The 16,718-nt window shown below is 41.0% G+C and overlaps 2 protein-coding genes across 3 annotated transcripts in view; one reads left to right on the top strand and one right to left on the bottom strand.

Annotated features, from left to right (window-relative positions):
* Window positions 1–1,649: 1,649 nt before the first annotated feature.
* On the bottom strand, window positions 1,650–12,858 carry PCID2 (PCI domain containing 2). 2 transcript variants are annotated; one of them, XM_053455230.1, is made up of 15 exons: window positions 12,759–12,858; window positions 11,669–11,727; window positions 10,242–10,331; window positions 9,190–9,263; window positions 8,232–8,297; window positions 6,616–6,657; window positions 5,697–5,751; window positions 5,113–5,216; window positions 4,807–4,882; window positions 4,592–4,733; window positions 4,180–4,280; window positions 3,950–4,023; window positions 3,639–3,764; window positions 2,867–2,990; window positions 1,650–1,772 (listed from the first exon to the last, which is right to left on the bottom strand). In XM_053455230.1, the coding sequence occupies exons 2-15, from the start codon at window positions 11,702–11,704 to the stop codon at window positions 1,683–1,685; spliced, it is 1,200 nt and encodes a 399-aa protein (XP_053311205.1). In that variant the 5' UTR covers window positions 11,705–11,727; window positions 12,759–12,858; the 3' UTR covers window positions 1,650–1,682. The 2 variants fall into 2 exon arrangements, with proteins under 2 accessions (XP_053311205.1, XP_053311206.1); XM_053455231.1 differs by lacking the exons at window positions 6,616–6,657; window positions 8,232–8,297; window positions 9,190–9,263; ... (1 more) ...; window positions 11,669–11,727; window positions 12,759–12,858 and having other exon boundaries at window positions 5,113–5,212; window positions 5,697–6,499.
* Window positions 12,859–13,027: 169 nt separating this feature from the next.
* The window catches only part of CUL4A (cullin 4A), a 30,799-nt gene continuing 27,108 nt past the window's right edge, over window positions 13,028–16,718 (top strand). Inside the window, exon 1 of the mRNA XM_053455240.1 lies at window positions 13,028–13,044. The gene's annotated coding sequence lies outside the window, so the exon portion shown is untranslated. The remainder of the gene's footprint in view (window positions 13,045–16,718) is intronic.

Below are 16,718 nucleotides of genomic sequence, written 5' to 3'. Positions count from 1 at the left end.
TATCTTATTTTTTTTAGTTCATAAAAATGGCAATTTAAGCATGGATGGTACATGGCAAATTATATTTACCAATATTATATGATGACATTTGTAGTTTGGAACTGAATAATGAGATTTTTAATCTGTATTAAATGTTCCACATCATGTAATGAAAATAATCATATATGTGTAATAAACATAAGCAAAATCATGGATACATTATGTCTGTGCTCATTCCCTTATTTTCTGGGCGGCAGCAAGACTTAGAAGAACAGATTACCAGTGCTCAAAACTAAACATGCTATTCCAGCTCCCCTTTAAAGTATCGTAGAGATGTGTGTTTTGCCTTTTCCAAAGATGTTCAGAGGGTTCAATGCTAATTAGCACTTTATTTGGACTTCAAATACCCCTGGTAGAGCTTCTTCTACTGGAACATGCATTCTCACGTCGCTGCTTCATCACATAGACTTACAATACTATACATTTTGATGAAGTTTTCATTTGTCCATAAACAGGACATTTTTTGCCAGTCTCCCGCTGTGAAATCTCTGTATTGCTTGGCTAACACTAAACACCTTGACTTGTTTTTCCAACAAATACGTGGGTTAGAGATTTACTCAACAATAAAAGCCACACATTGGCAGTTGTCCTTTGCTTGGTAGATGGTAAGATGTTCCTGGTTCAGCTGGGCTTGAGTTGTAGAGCCAGATTCTGTTCAGTTTCATAATGATGTTACTTATACTAATCTGCTGGTGGTGTGGTCACTTTATTTTTTTTTTAATAAATGCCAGTTGGAGATGGTGATTGCACTGTGTTCCAAATCATTAAGACATGTACATGTAGAAAGATATATAATATTTAATTTAATTTCTTTCTGAGCATCCATTGTTCTTTCATAATCCAATACTGCAGACCACTTTGTATACTGGCAGAGATAACTTCGGTTTAGTGTAATTCTCCATCTGTTACCTTTTTGGGCTGCAAATTTATATGTTAAATTACATTTTGTACTATAAAAATAAGTTTGATGTTGAATTCTAAAGCAATTCCAAATTGACCGAAATCTTAATCCAAGCCACTCCGGTCTGTCTTCAAAGGCCTCATATTTTCACAAAGTTTTGTGATTTTGTAGATTAAAACACAATAAAACTATTAATACTTGATTTAGCGCACAATGTTTAGTGTCATAATGAAAACATGGGTTTATTCACTATAGGGAGAGTTGGCAGAAAAGTCTTGGCTTCACCTCTCACCTCACTATACAGTATGAAGGGCCAATCCTACTAAGTATCTCCAGCAACTAAGTATATCCAGGGGTAAGCTGACCTTGTATAATGCATAATTTAATGGGTGAAGAAACTTCAGAGAAATCGTACAGATTTAATATACGTTATACAAGCCAGCAGTAATGTATTACAGAGGTTACTGAGTAACCCCATAGTGTCTGGATGACTGGAGCTGTAGCTCCCCCAACAGGCTGCCATGCAATATTAATGGCTAGGAGTAATGTCACTGCAGATGTGTTGAGCTGTGTTAAAAAAAAAAAAAAAAAAAAAAAAAAAAAAAAACTGATTCGTCGTAGATGGAGGAAAATAATATACAGCAAATGTAATAAAATGTTTTATTTAATACAAAAAATATTAAAGAAAATGTACAAAGCAGTTTCTTGAATCAGGTAGGATTCCAAGATCTCTAGGCTGAGTTTAACTAATTGTTGACAGTGGTGGGAATGGATTTTGTTTGCTGACCACAAGTTTTTGGTGCTGGTGAGATATGTAGCCTTTGATATGGCCCTGCAGAAAAAAATAATGAAAGAAATAAAGGTACACACAAATATATATATATAAAAAAAAACATCACATTATAGAGGACACGTTCAAATATAAAGGAGCTTGTGAGAAAACAAAAGCAGAATACCTGGGGAGGAGGAATAAAAAGTCAGGGTCTTCCAATCAGCTTTTAATAGAAGAACTGGCAGCTCAGCTACAGAAGACTATCTGTGACCATAAACCTCAAAAAGCTCCACTTCCTTTAAAAGGTTGCCGTTAGACACAGACAGACCTTGGCAGATATTAGTGATGGCATGGCAATCTAACTAACTAGCCGCTACTAACAAAATAAATGCTTGCTTACTGACAGACAAGGACTGGTAAGGCAAACAGCTTCACTCATCACAATCGGCATGACTTCTTCTTTTAGAAAACCCTTCACCTTTCACCAGCCTTTTGTAATGTCTTATTTACGAAAACCTCTGTGGATGTTAGGTACATAAAGTGCAGCAATATACAAGCCTGTGTTGTGAGATGCAGCATTTCCTCTTCCCACTATAACAATGCATTATCAGTGATCAACCTTACAGGCCTTCTGCAAGAAGAGCTGAGTTAGCCTGATTAATATTATATAACACAGGGCCACCTTGGCCCTTGCATGACATTAAGTGTTTTGTCTCACCTCAACTCATGGGTTTAGTAGTGGCTCTCAGAGTTTTTAGGAAGTCAATTTCCTTTTTAATTTTAGTCCAAAGACGTTTGAAATGATAATGTGAATGTGAATTTCTTCCATGGTGTTACCCATATCCTTAAGGACTATTAGACTTAAGAATGGATGAGGCCTTGGAAGTCCTAATGCACTTACATTTTAAACTCTGCAATAGGGAATTTGGCCAATTCCACTATAATCATCAGCTGTATCTGTGGTCATGGAAACAAATAATCCTGAATATGTGCCAATAACAAAGGAGCGGTTTAGTAAGTATTGTCAATTTTATCAAGGGAATAGGGATATCCATAGCCTCAATGATGGAGAACTTACTAAAGGTTCACATTTAGTACAATGAAATGGCTTTATGTATAAAGGGGAGAGGGACATGAAACAGGCAAACACATACCATGTAAATGAGGTTAGCTATAATACACTGCACTTCATCAATATCCACACCTTCCACCTGCATAAATGTTAAGGCAACCAAAAAAGCATCTAGAGAAAGCTGGTGGGTTTTCAACAGCAGATACCTGTAAAAAAAAAAAAAAAAAAAAAAAAAAAAAAAAATATTGTGCTCAGTTGCTTCATGTATAAATTGTAGAATCATAAAATCAATAAGTACTGCATAAGGTTAATCTGTGGAAGCCTTTTGGCTCCTTTACAGTAAAATATACTATTGTATATATTGTGTCACTTGTGAGGGCTCTGACACTAAAATGCTACTACAGTGTAAAATGTGATCAAGGAACCTATAATCCTATGGAATCTGTTATTGTTACAGGTAATCACTAAAATGATCTACACGTAATTATCATTACATGAAACATGCTCAACAGGATACCATCCTAATATCATCATTTACATATTGGATTGAGCAATGAGTATTACAATGACAACACTCAGCCTTTGGATTTTATTGTAAAAACGCTGTGATTTCTCTCCCTTGTAATAAAAAGAATACAGTGTTTTAGAAGGATAACAAAAATCCTGGTGTTCTGTAAGCTTTTATAAAAAGGTGGCAAGCTGGGGCTCTCGGAATCATAGCTCGCTAGTTACAGTGTGTGTCGCCTTTTAATGTCTACAACAAGTTGAGCATTTCTGAAGTTAACACAATAAATGGAAGTTGGTTGTAACTGAGATGACTCTGCCCTTCCCCTGTGTAGAAGTGTTCAGCTTACACTTTCTTAAAGAGATTCCTGTATGTGATGATTTTCAGCTTCTCCAGAATCAAGAAGATGCCACAACGAATAAAGAAAGTCTCATGCTTGGCCAAAGTCTCCGTCAGCAAGAGGAGATTTCCCTCACTGCAAAAGATAGATGTGATACAGTACCTCGCATGAAACACATTTATCAACATAGATCAGTGGGCTAGTGCTGCATTTATTACATTACACTTACATCTTTGATGAAAGATGAATGCGAACTGAAATACTCATGGGCCAAAGTGATTAAAAGACACATGTAAGAGACATCTTACAAATGTCATTACCTAACAGACTTGGTGACTTCCACAAACTGCATCAGATCATATTTTCTCAGGAGGTGAATAGTTGGCATGTGTCCCTGTGGGCAAAAATAGTTTTAACTAGTTAGTGTTTTGGTGGTGTGAAGCACAAATTAAAAAAAATAAACCCTGCAAAAAACATTGTAAATATCAGGATAATATAGAAGCCATAATGCAAAACCACTCTGATCACAGTGTTATATGTTTCCACTCACCAGTAGCATCTTCACAGGCAACAAGTAGATTAGAATCATTCTTTTATTCTTCTGGCTGGAGGAGTGGCAGTTTTCAAAGGCAAAGGAAAGGTATTCCTCAGCTAATTAAATTAAAATAAGGAGTGTACACATGATTATTTTCTCTGCATTTAAACACATGGATGGCCACCAAAGTCCAATCAGATGCTTTGGGCATCACAGTAAGATTTCAAACTCAGGTAACTGAATCAAAGCAACTATAGTTACTAAAGTACTATATTGTCAAATGAGACCGAGGATGGAGAATTTTGGTGGTGGGGACAACCTTAATAAGGGATTAAAGTAAAAAGAGAGTGCAATGAGTGTGTGTGCGTGTCACATAACACTCTACAATGATATTGGTTTACATTGCTTAATCCCTCGGGCAACATACCTTTCTTGAAATCACTGTCAAACATGGCTTTGCGCCCAACGTAGTACTTATACGTAACCCTCTGTGCCATGGCATATTCATCCTTGAAATTGGAACTCTCAATGGCTCGTATTAAGGGTTTGCACAAGTGAAGTTTGCTGATCTGCAAGGTAGGGATATCAGTTTAATTTGCATTATTATCAAAACGGGAATTTCTATGGATGTTCAATGCTTACCTTGAAGTAAATCTTGAAAAGCTGATTCACTAAAAATAACATTCCCCACTTCTTTGAGTCCTCAAAAGCTGCTCGTCTGTGGAAAAATGCAGCAAATAAACAGTATATTCTGGAACTGTATAAATAATACGCTATTTGTAACTCTGAGAATCGTCTCCACATACTTATATGGCCTCAGCGATGTCATGGTACACGTTTACCTTATTTATTTATATACAAGCTGCTATTTTATTTTTTTTAATAAAAGGGGTAACAAAACAGAAATGAATTAAAAATAAATAAATAAAAGAAGAGGAGAAGACTCACGTATCGCTTGCACATACTCTGAAGCAACTCATCAAGAGCTCGGCAGCCTTTTCTAGCATATCCCCAAGTTTGCCTTTTCCTTTCTTTACCAGCTGCTGATCCGCCTTAGGAAATAAGAAAAGAACATTACATAGACTTGCAACTCTGGGTACGGTTTAAATAACAGAGTGACAAAGAGTACACATCAAAATGAACCTCAATTTGTCATTTGAAAGGTTTTTTCTTTGCAGAATAAAATCACAGGCCTAAACTTTTATGACATCATACTAATACCATGCCAGCTGCTATATCATATTTAATATGTTTTAAAATAAAGTCCAAATTTTATTTTAGATTGAGAGCTCACTCCCCTCTGGCCTTAATGCCATGCTGGAAAATTGTATAAATGGGTACACTGACCATGGCAGACAGAATCGTAAACAATTTAATGACCAATACCGCAAATATTGAGTTGGCAAAATGTCTGAACGATCACCGAGCAGCATTTCAGTATTTAGAGTCTGAGAAGCAAGATGTGTCCCAAACGGTATACCGGCCAAACATCTCGCAGTTTATGACCAGAGAATAGGAATTATGTTACTTACACTGTTAGCGAAAATCCGCAAGTCAAGTGTGATGGCGTACATTACTGGCAAGGCCCTGCAATATCAAAGAAAAACAGGAAAAACGAGGCACTCAATGCTGGATCAGGAAAATAAAGGAGGAGAGCCACAATCATGTTAGCAGGACATCAAGGAATTGAATATTTTACTTATGATTAAATAGCCACATGCCTGTTGCTTTAATACTTTCATTTACGCATAATAGGAGGATTCCAAAATAGCATATCTTGGCATGTCCCCACTTCATCATACGTACCATTACACAGAAAGCATGGACATTCCCTTCAAGTACTTTCTTTTCTTATATCAAGAGCCACCACTAGGATGTTATTGCAGCCATCAAAATATCAGAAGGAAAGATCTCTGAACAAAAACGGTGCTAAGATGGTGGTAGTAAATAAAAGCACATTTCCTGCCTACATTCAAGTATAAACTTGTCCATTAAAGTGCATATGATTGCTGAAGTGTACCTTTAAGAAGAGTATTAGGCCACCATTATTACCCTTCTCGTCTATGGAGATGCAGATTAGGTGTTGTGGCAAAGAATTGCATGCAGACAGTGAGACCCCGGGGGGTATTCTTGTGGTGATGGAATTGGGACTCCTCTCCCTCAAACACACCTGGTGGTGTGATGTCCGCAGACTGCAGGCCTCTAGCTTGTCCTATGTCTGCCCTTTTCACAGCTCTACTCTGCTGCATTGCCAGAAAGAATGGCACGTGTGCTATTTGTGTGGGGCATTTTTGGGAAGTGCCACGTTATGCTGGGTTTTTTTGGGGAGAAGTTTTTGTCCAGCTCTACTTACCGACAGAAAAAAACTTAAGGTGGAAATAAGAGAATTAAAAAAAAAAAGTGGTAAAAATCCCTCAAGAGAGGGTAAGAGGAAATCTGCAGGACACTTACCAGTTTTCTTCTTTATGAGACTGGAACGTTTTCAAAAATGATGTGTTACGATAAGGAAAGCATATTGAAATCAGGAACCTTCCCGGACTAATTTACTCTTAGATTTAAGATTAGTAACACTTTAGATGGCCACAGTTTCGGCTTAAACACCACAATTCCTTAAAAACACTATATATAGAGGTACAGAAGCAGCAATAGTAGTAGAGCACTGGGTCTGGGCAGGCAGTCACTGGCACATGATAGGCACATGCAGCCCCGTGGAGCAGGACTGAATTTCATCAATACTATATACCGTATTGCCTCGAATATAGGCCGCACTCCCCCCCCACTTTAAAGTCTTTAAAGTGGGGGTGCGGCCTATATTCGGGGTCTAGCGGGCAGGCAGCGGGGTTAGGATACAGATCCCCCGCAGCGGTGCAGGGGACCTGTATCTTACTCTCTAATACACTCAGACAGCCTCCCCTGCCAGCACTTCCCACGGGGGGAGTGCCGGCACGGGAGGTTGTCTAAGCCGGTGAACGTCCGCACGATGCGTTTTACCCCTGCCCCCAAGACTTACCAGAGCAGACTCCCGACTGAGTGCCGGCACCGGAAGTTGTATACGCGTATTGCGTAGATGTCCCCCGCCAGCCCCGCAAGACACCCGGGAGTCTTCTCTGGTAAGTCGGGGGGGGGGGCAGAGTGGCAGCATATCTCGGGGGGGGGCATTGGCAGCTTATCTCGGGGGGGGCATTGGCAGCATATCTCGGGGGAGGGAGGAGGAGGACAGTGGCATCATATCTCGGGGGGGGACAGTGGCAGCATATCTCGGGGGGGGAGGAGGACAGTGGCAGCATATCTCGGGGGGCGGGGGAGGACAGTGGCAGCATATCTCGGGCGGGGAGGACAGTGGCAGCATATCTCGGGGGGGGGGGACAGAGTGGCAGCATATCTCGGGGGGGGGGGACAGAGTGGCAGAATGTCTATTAAAAAAAATTTTTCTTTAAAAAGCACCAAACTTTTAGGGTGCGGCCTATATCCGAGCCAATAAGGTATTATAATGCCTGGTTTTGTCACCAATATTTATCAATAAGGATGATATGATAGAAAGATATCACAAATTACAGGCAAACCTGGTAGCATTAATGGGCAACCGTCTTAATCAACTAAACTCTACTCAGGAACATACTTGCAGTATGGTAGGTGAGCAATGAGCATCAATCGCAGCCTTTTGCTACGCTAACTGTCACTGTCTCACACACTGTCTCTGTTACCACTGCTATTGACAAGTTAAAATGGCGTCAGCACACATATATATCTAACGCTCGTCTCTTCCCTTTGTAAATGGTGATTGGCCAGATTACAAAAAGTAAGGAACAACTCTCACAGCCATAACAACCAATGAGACCATCTCCCATTTTTTCACTACTTCTACCGCTTTACCTCATCAAGGAGCGCCAAAACGGCTTGTAATGGCAGCTACACCTAGCAACGAATTTTCAGCATTTTTGCAATTCGTTATCATTAGAATGAATGTTTTATACGCACGCACTGTTTCATTTTGAAATGCACCTTGGACACGTTAGTGTTCGGCACACCAATGACTGGCTGCCGCTACTCCCAGAAAAAAAGGATATTGAACAACAACAGTCTGGCATTTGTATGCTTCAACAAAATCATGGTTAGACACGGCATATGTGCACCTAGAAAAGAAAGAAAGAACAGACCATTGTTAATTATAGCACGTCGAGAAACACACAGAGGGATTAAAATAAACCTTTTTTTATTGACTATGGGCCAGCAGAAGCAAGGAGGTGGAACAGCCGGTCCATCTCCCCAGCGGCAGAACCTAATTCCGGGACCGGATCAACCTGACCTCCCTCCTCAAAGGCGGCAGGAGCACCAGGGAAGGGATGCAGGAGGCATCCCTCCCCAGCGGTACCCGGGAGAAGGCGCAGCCGGCCCATCTCCCTAGCAGCAGCAGGAGCACCAATTTTGGGAGGGCATTGATGGGCCAAATAAACTGACTGACTACGGAGTCAACCCGTTTGGGGTCTCATCCTGTGTCAGTCCAATTCGGAGGGGGGAGAATTGTGACGGAAGCCTCCATCATCACTGGGACCACTGGAGAAGCCTGACTGCCAGCATCCTCCCTATTGACTATGGGCCCTGGGTTTGTAAAGACTTCTGTGGCTACCCCCGGCAGTATCATCTCATCACTGTCTGAGGGGATTATCTCCAGCAGACAGCCAGGATCTGCAACCAGGGAGTGACTGCCATTCTTTCAGTTTAATGTTGTATAAATCAGTCTCCCCCCCATTGTATTGTTAATCTCGTTACTGCCCCTGTTGTCTCTGGGAGGCAGATTAAGGGGGCGGTTTGTGTCCCAATATCTTATTTTATGTAAATGTGTGTTTTGATGGATATATCCAGCTCTGTGTGTCCAAAATAAATCAGTCTTCGTTTGGTTTTACCCTACACTGAGTCTCGACTAGTGACTGGGGAACCGGGGAAAGTGTGTTGTCCCAGGCTAAGGGAGCACAAGACAGCGGAGGTAGTCGGTCGGACTAGCCAGCTCCGTGACATTTTTATTACCTTAAGTGAGCTGCAAACATTTCATCATACGGCGGTTCCAGCACTTGTTGACATTTTTCTTCCGGAGACGACAACTAATAAACAGAATGCAGACACTATGAATACTGTTCCTCACATATGATGTTAATGAATGTGGGTATTTTAATGTATAGTGTGTCAGTTTTTTTTGAAAACAGTGCACAGATATACATGCAAACATTTCTATAAATACTGAAAATACACTGAACCTTTGGGTTAGCGCCAGGGAAGGGATTTTATTAATTTATATTTTTTATGGACTCCATTTGACTGCAGAAACTTTTGAGGTCTTTAAATGCCTCAGGGATCACTCCAAGAACCAGATAGCTCCCTATTATGATGCCATGGTGACATCACTGGGCTCTGTTTACTTTTAAATGTATGTTTATATATATATATATATTTTTTTTTTTTAAATATTTCTGAAGAGGGGGAAAAAAAAAGCTCTCCCTCTTTTCACTTTGATTTCCTCTGCTACTGATCACAGAGTGATCAGCAAGAAGGGCCACATTGGCCTCCATTGTTAACTGCAGTATCTGTGATCAGCTTGCAGGGAACTGGACAGATCCTCTGGAAACCCTTATAATTGTAACATTGTTTCTGGCAGTGTCCTTTATAATAAAGTATTAGAGTATCACATGTATATATATATATATATATATATATATATATATATATATATATATGTGTGTATATATATATATATATATATATATATATGTGTGTATATATATATATATATATATATATATATACACATACCAGCAATTAAATCAATTTCTACAAATACTATTACTACTAATACTACTATTGGTTTTTTTTATTACTAGTATCAAATTAAAAATATGTTTGAGAATATTGTGCAGTTTACATAATGCCACTTGCATGTGTTACAGCTATGTCATCTTAGCCTAGTTTACTTAATTAACCAGCCAGCCACTGACTATTCTAAAGGGGAATGGACTTCATTGGCATTGCCATAAAGAATCAAAATAAGAAGAATAATAATATATGATGATCGGCTATTTTCTTACCTGTAACTTTGGATTTGCAACATGAGGGTGTCTGAATGAAACTAGGTCTGCACAATTAAAGCCATGTTTCGAGTCAATTGCTTCTTGCACCTACATTGTACGATAAAAAAGAAAATATGACTTACTGACTTATTGATTTGTAAAGTGCCATTATAGTGGTGTATCCCATAGCAGTTAAGACTTATAGAAACCATAAGTGAGGAGCCATGCTCAAAAGAGCTTTCAATCAGAAAGGAGAATGGTGGTATATTACACTGGACGGGGAGGTAGACCAGCCCAAAAACCGTATTCCGGTGTAAACATTGATTAAATAAAGTATATTGCTAGACATGCTTAGAGAACGACTGCAAAGTACGATGGTATGGACTGAAGTCATTCAACAGTCGGAGTGAGACTAGGAAAGGTGAGACAGCGTCAGTTGGGAGGAGAGAAGTTAACCTGTCCGATCACAGGCTTACCAGAAGAAGGGATTCTTGAGAGAGCTTTTTTTTTTTTTTTTTTTTTTTTTTTTAAAGTTGACTGGGGTGAGTCTGATAAGACAGGGTAGGGCATTCAAGGGGAGAGGGGCAGTCCTTAAAAAGTGAGAGGCAGAGATTAGAGAATAGGCAAAGATCATGAGAGAGGAGAGGAGAGTAGATGTGCATTTGGAGTTAAGTCGGCAGATGCAAATAGAGGGTTTTGTACGTGAAAGCCAGGACTTTAGATTGAGCCCTGATGTGTACAGGCAGCAAATAAGGACATTTACAGAGGGGAAAGGCATTAGTAGAGCAATGTGTAAAGAACATACTGTAAGCCTGGCAGCAGCATTCATGATGGATTGTAAGGGCCAATATGGATATGAAGGAGACCACCTAAGGTGCAGAGTTCCAGATGCAGCCAATGACTCAGGAAAGCGCTGTCATTGAAATGAACTAAACACCAAATGCAAATAAGCACAGGAATATTACACCTTGGGAAATGGTTTGCAAGCCAGCACTGGACCTTGCTGATTATGAGTATCTTGCGCATCTTCTGCATGGCAATGGGCCTGGGCGTCAGGGAAACATCCCATAACTATAGAGAGGATTCTGATGAATCCATCTATTCTTTTCGATGAGAGAAAAAAGTGAATTACAAGGTAAATTGCATACAAGAGCTCGAGCGCACCCTTAAATTGCTGATGGTTTTCGACTAGTTCCTGCAACATTCTTTTGTGAGGGTGGGGCGAGACAAAGGGAGTAAAGCTCCAAAAATGGCATTATTAGGTAGCATTGGCTCTGCCACAGGATGCTGTTGATCGTGGCTTCCATGAAATGAAATTTTAAGCTAAATATCTCCAAAAGAATTACACTGACTGGCAAAACGCACAAGCTTTAGCTATGGTTTAAATGAATACAATTAGTTATCACAGGTATGATGGGAGTAGATCCCTTTTATAAAATGCTTACCTGTTGTAAATACTGATTGATAGTGATGTGGGCCATTTCTCCAGTCTGGTGTGCAGGTCCTGTTGTAAAATAACAGATATATTGCTGTCATATTTGATACTTATAACCCCCCCCCCCAGTAAACTGTACATAAAGCACGGACATGCAATACTTTTTTTTTTTTTTCTTAGAAATCACGACTCGCAACAGTGATTATTCCAGCCATCAGAAACCCTGCACACTTCATTATAACACCTACTTGCAACAACATAAGCCAAGTGTTTTCTTCCCTCCTAAATGAAAAGGAGATCTATCAAGTCAGTGATGTGTACTTAAAGCTGCAAAGCGATAATGTGCACTGGGATTAGCGGGTCTGTGATCGATGTCACGGCAGCTACTTTGGCAAACCAAAGATCATATTGATTAACCACTGGCAGAATACTAGGTGCCATGACCAGATTCAATATTCAATTTACTAACAAAGTTCATCTTACGAGTTAATCACACTTAGATGGTGTGTGGAAGAGACTGTCCAAGTTTTAATTGCATGTTTAGCATGCAGTTTAATGTTTACATCTTATATGTGCATGTAGAAAAGGTTAGGGCTTATGCCTGATTTGGGAGCTGTCATTTACGTGAACTCTATGTGTTAACGAATCACATTGAATCAGATCTTTTAGGTACCTAATGTCTATTCTCCAAAGGAACAGAAACAGAATGGGCATCAGTGGCTTATATTTCTACGTATGCTGCCAGCTAAGCTTGTTTACAAATTCTATACTTAAGGGGTTTCAAAGTGTTTCCAGAGGGGGAAAAAAAGCTAGTTGCTATAGCAATAAGATTATCTTCAAATTATTCACCAGAACCAAATTTTACCCAGTCTGTTTAATTCCTTGTGCAACGCAACGCTATGTGATGGCACCACGTAAATGAACACTGCAGTAACGTAGTATTCCACAGCGCCAGCCACTACAAACACACTGGCCTTAAATAACCAATATTAATTAAATAAGCTTTAACTCCAGCGTACGGCTGTACTAGTAACTAGCACTGTATGGCCTCAAATCCCGCAAGGACAGTACACGGTGCTAGACAAGTCCGCCCTTCTTACCGACAGCGGGCGACCTTATGTATTATCTACTTGGCCAGATCCACTTCATTACCAACGGCACATCTGCGCTCACCGTCGTGGCGCGGAAAAGTGACGTCACACTCTGCGATCAATGCAACTAAGGGGCTTGTCAAAATGGTTCGGAAAGGGAGGGGGCGGGCTACGCGATGACATCAGCGCTCTGTCCTCCCTTACGTCGTGAAGTTTTGCGCGTGCGCCTTAGGGAAAATAAAAAATAAAAATAAGAAAGTGGACCCGGCCGGTCTGGTACCCTCCCCAGCTGCTGGTAAGAGGGGAGGGGGCTTCTTGTTGTTTTTATGAATAGTGCGTGCTTTGTTGATATAGGGGTTCTCGTGGGAGCTTCCTGCCGTGTACCCTTCACTGTTATTGGGGAGATCCCGGGGCGTCTGGTAACCTTTTATATGAGGTTCCAGTTCAAGTTCCGGAAAACATTACCAAGACAGCTGCGCGCAGGGGGTAGGAGGCAGCTCCTGCCCCTCACAGACCATTGAAGTATGCACCTAGAACAGTTACAAATGCCAGGCCATATTGTAAAGAGCTATTCCAAGGCAAAGTTCGGATTCTGGAGCAGTCACCATGGAAACCAATGGACTGTCCCTGCTGACTGCTGCACAAGAATACGATTTTATGCGTACTGTAGATAAACTGACATAAAGTCAAACCATTGCGTACGTTAATACCCCGGGGTTTGTAGGACTGAACATTCCGGTGCGTTTACATGAGCTTGTGGTGTGGTGGTGGAGACGCAGGTCACCCCTTATCACATTATAGAATGTGTGATGTTATCTCGCTGCCATCTCGGCCATTCTTCTGAATGAATTTCCCCATTTTAAGCTTTGATCGGTTGCCGGACGGTCTGTGTTGATCAGAATTACCTGTGTAGTCCAAACAACTGCAATGCAATGTTTTATTTTAAGGCGTAAGACATACATGCAGAGCATCGATTGATGAACACGACTAGGCGACATGAAGCGTGCCCTGCGTGCCGGCACTCCATGAGCGTCAAGTTATACTTACGATAGATTGCTACGCGCAGCCGAAATGTTTCACACAATGGGAGCCTCCAGTCATCATATGTACTTTAATGCAAGTCCCTTTAAATGTACTTGAGGTACACCTTGCAAATACATGGGGGGATTCTACAGAATACCCCCCATATGCATTTGTCCTTTTCCCCAACCCCCGGGTACACGTTGTGTAGCAGATTTGGCGACGCATCACCTGACGCGTGATATACTTATCACCGATCAGTTCCAGTACTGACTCTGTAAACGTCATATGCCGGGATGGGGTCTGACTAGTCCTCACTTACACCAATGCGGAAAGCGCTGCCAGTGCTTTCCTGCTACTCATTGGTTGCTTCAATCAGCCAATCGGTGGTGAGAATCATTGGACCACAGAGGAGGCAGGGAGCTGCAGCTTCTCCCTAAGCTATGTATTTTTATGTATTCTGTTTAAGAAAACATATGGAATGTGTTGTTGCCATTTGAACCCGCACTCAATCATCCACAGGTAGTTGGTTGCTTTCCCTTTGTCTCTTAAATTGCACTGATTTTCCAAGTCAGCTTTAAAGAACACAGATTCTCATTATGATAATATAGCAGCGTTAGTGATCTACTGCGTGGGTCTACCCAAGGGCATCGCTATTACGAGGGCAGCCAAAAATCTCATCAAGCTGGATGAGGACAATGGGAGTAGTTCAACAACTGCCGCTTCTCGGCCGCGCTTGATGTAGAAATGCAATCGGTTTACATCTGTGAATGAACTTTGGCATCAAAGTAAGTCTAAGCAGCGTTTGGTTTTATGCCAGGAGACATGAGACTAGCAAGTATTATTAACAAACAAGTTGTTTTTCAAGCATTTCATTGCTAGTTTGTTGCGTTTTCAGGGCCATAAACATGATTCTGTTTTTAATGATTTGCATAATGTCCATACATACATTTATATCGCTAATATTGCGTAGGAAAAGCTTAACCGTGGGCGTGATTAACGATGTTTGCCAAAGTGTTGTAAAATCAAGGACAGAGTTCATTATTGTGGAGTCTTTTATCTAGTAGTATCCGGATGGAATTACAAAATAGTGCCTGAAAGCAGAGTAGTCACTTCAAAATGAAATAAAAATGACTTTTCGGTGTGTACAATGGCGTAGAATGCTTTAGTATTCAGGCTTTTGTTTATTTGAACACCCTTCTGTGGCCCAATTGAGTTGCTCATGTCTGCTGGTGGCGTGGCAGAAGCCAAGTCTATTGAAGGGACGGTCTAATGTCCCCGACACCCCCTCTAAAGAAGAATACATATTAAAGTACTCTGTGAGTATGTTAGTAGACTTTCTTCCAAAAGAGAGAATAATAAATGAACACTCTTATGGAGAAGATGCTCTCCTGCAACTGCAGCGGCCCTTCTCCTTCATGATCCATTTCTTGCCACTGATTGGCTGCTTAAAGCTGTCAATCAGTGGCAGGAAAGTGTTCCTATTGAAATAAATGGCAGCACTTTCCGCATGCAGCGTTCACCTAAGCCAGTGCGGGACCTGGCTGGAGGTGAATTTATTTGCAGGAAGATGTGTGCAGCTGAACACTCCTCCTGCAAGGTATTTAACTGGGGGGTGTGGAAAGGGGCCAATGCATATGGGGGGGTTCCACAGAAATTCTACATTCGCAAAACAGACCACATGAAAATGTAAAGGGGCAATGTTACTATCATATGCATATGGTGGCTGGAGTGTCCTTTTAACATCGTACACCACTTACAGAAGAACTTTGCAAGCAGGCCCGGCCCGAATTGCGGAGAACAAGGCGGCCCTAGCATTTTAAGGCTGGTGCCCCTTAATGATGTAATTGTGGCTGACGGCTGGATATTACTTTTTTATGCTCACGTAGCATGTGGCCAGGCACGTTAACTTGGTGGCCAGACACTGCAGCACCAGATCTGCCGTTGGAGTGGCAGATGGGGTGCAAATGAAGGGCCGCTGGGCATTTGCCTGGTATCCCAGATGACCAGTCCAGGCCTGCTTGCAAGCATTTGTACGTAAGGCCAAAACACTCTGTGAGGAAAATGTAGAGCGATACAAAATGTAAATTTGGAGGGAGTGGATTCTCTTCCAATTTTGTTTACGGTTCTAAATGTTTCAGGAGGCTATCCTTATATCTGTGGGGACTGTTTGGAAAGAAGCACTGTTTCAAGGTTTAACATGTAATTAAAAGACTTTGGGGCTTATTCCGTAAAGTGAGAGTTGTAAGAAGGGTTGTGGTTTCAGTCCATACCTTCAGCATACGTTATGAAGGGAAAAACTAAAAACTAAAAACACCCAAAAAACACGTGTAAGGTGATGGTAAAAGAATAGGAACCAAAAAATACTTCTCTAATGTATCACTGCCGCAGCCCAACCAAAACGCTCCTCTCGGCGTTCAAACACGTAACCAGCAAAATTCGGGGCGCATGTGTACATAGAAAAAAGAAATAATCTGATAGTGTAATATTGTCAAAAACAATAAGATATGTAGAAGGTGTAAAATGCACTCACAAACAGTGCCAGCACAACAGGCTCGTCTGAGGTATGAAGACTGTTCTTTATTCTTTAAAATCTCTAAGAGCATAAAATAAAGAAAACAACCATATGGTGCAGTATCTTCCTTAATAGTATGTGCGCAAGTTAAAAAAGCACTTACAGGATGGTTGAATTCAAGTCGCTATTCAAAATAAATGTCCATTGAAGTGGATCAGGAACATGCAGATTAAAAACTTCTCAACGCGTTTCGCCGCTCACTGGGCTTCCTCAGGAGAAATAAATATCAATTGATGTCATCCGCTATGATAATCCGCAATCGTGGTGAGTAAAAATAGAATAAAACTTGATTGTCGCCGTCCGCTTTAAATGTCCTCCAGAATGCTTTTAGTCACGGTGCATGTTGGGAAAAAACGTCATCACTTCCTTGAGTC

The sequence above is a fragment of the Spea bombifrons genome, chromosome 2 (genome assembly GCF_027358695.1).
Source record: "Spea bombifrons isolate aSpeBom1 chromosome 2, aSpeBom1.2.pri, whole genome shotgun sequence".
Lineage (NCBI taxonomy): Eukaryota > Metazoa > Chordata > Amphibia > Anura > Pelobatidae > Spea > Spea bombifrons.
The sequence above is the reverse complement of the archived record's forward strand: the minus strand, read 5'-3'. Positions and strand labels throughout refer to the sequence as shown.

Bases quoted from the DNA above. Each gene is read 5' to 3' on its own strand.
- PCID2 (XM_053455230.1), bottom strand. From the start codon at position 11,704: ATGGCCCACATCACTATCAATCAGTATTTACAACAG. The intron at 10,332-11,668 runs GTAAGCATTTTA...CGTACAATGTAG, and splicing joins TCAATCAGTATTTACAACAG to GTGCAAGAAGCAATTGACTC. The intron at 2,991-3,638 runs GTAAGCTGAACA...TTTTTTTTACAG, and splicing joins AGGAATCTCTTTAAGAAAGT to GTATCTGCTGTTGAAAACCC.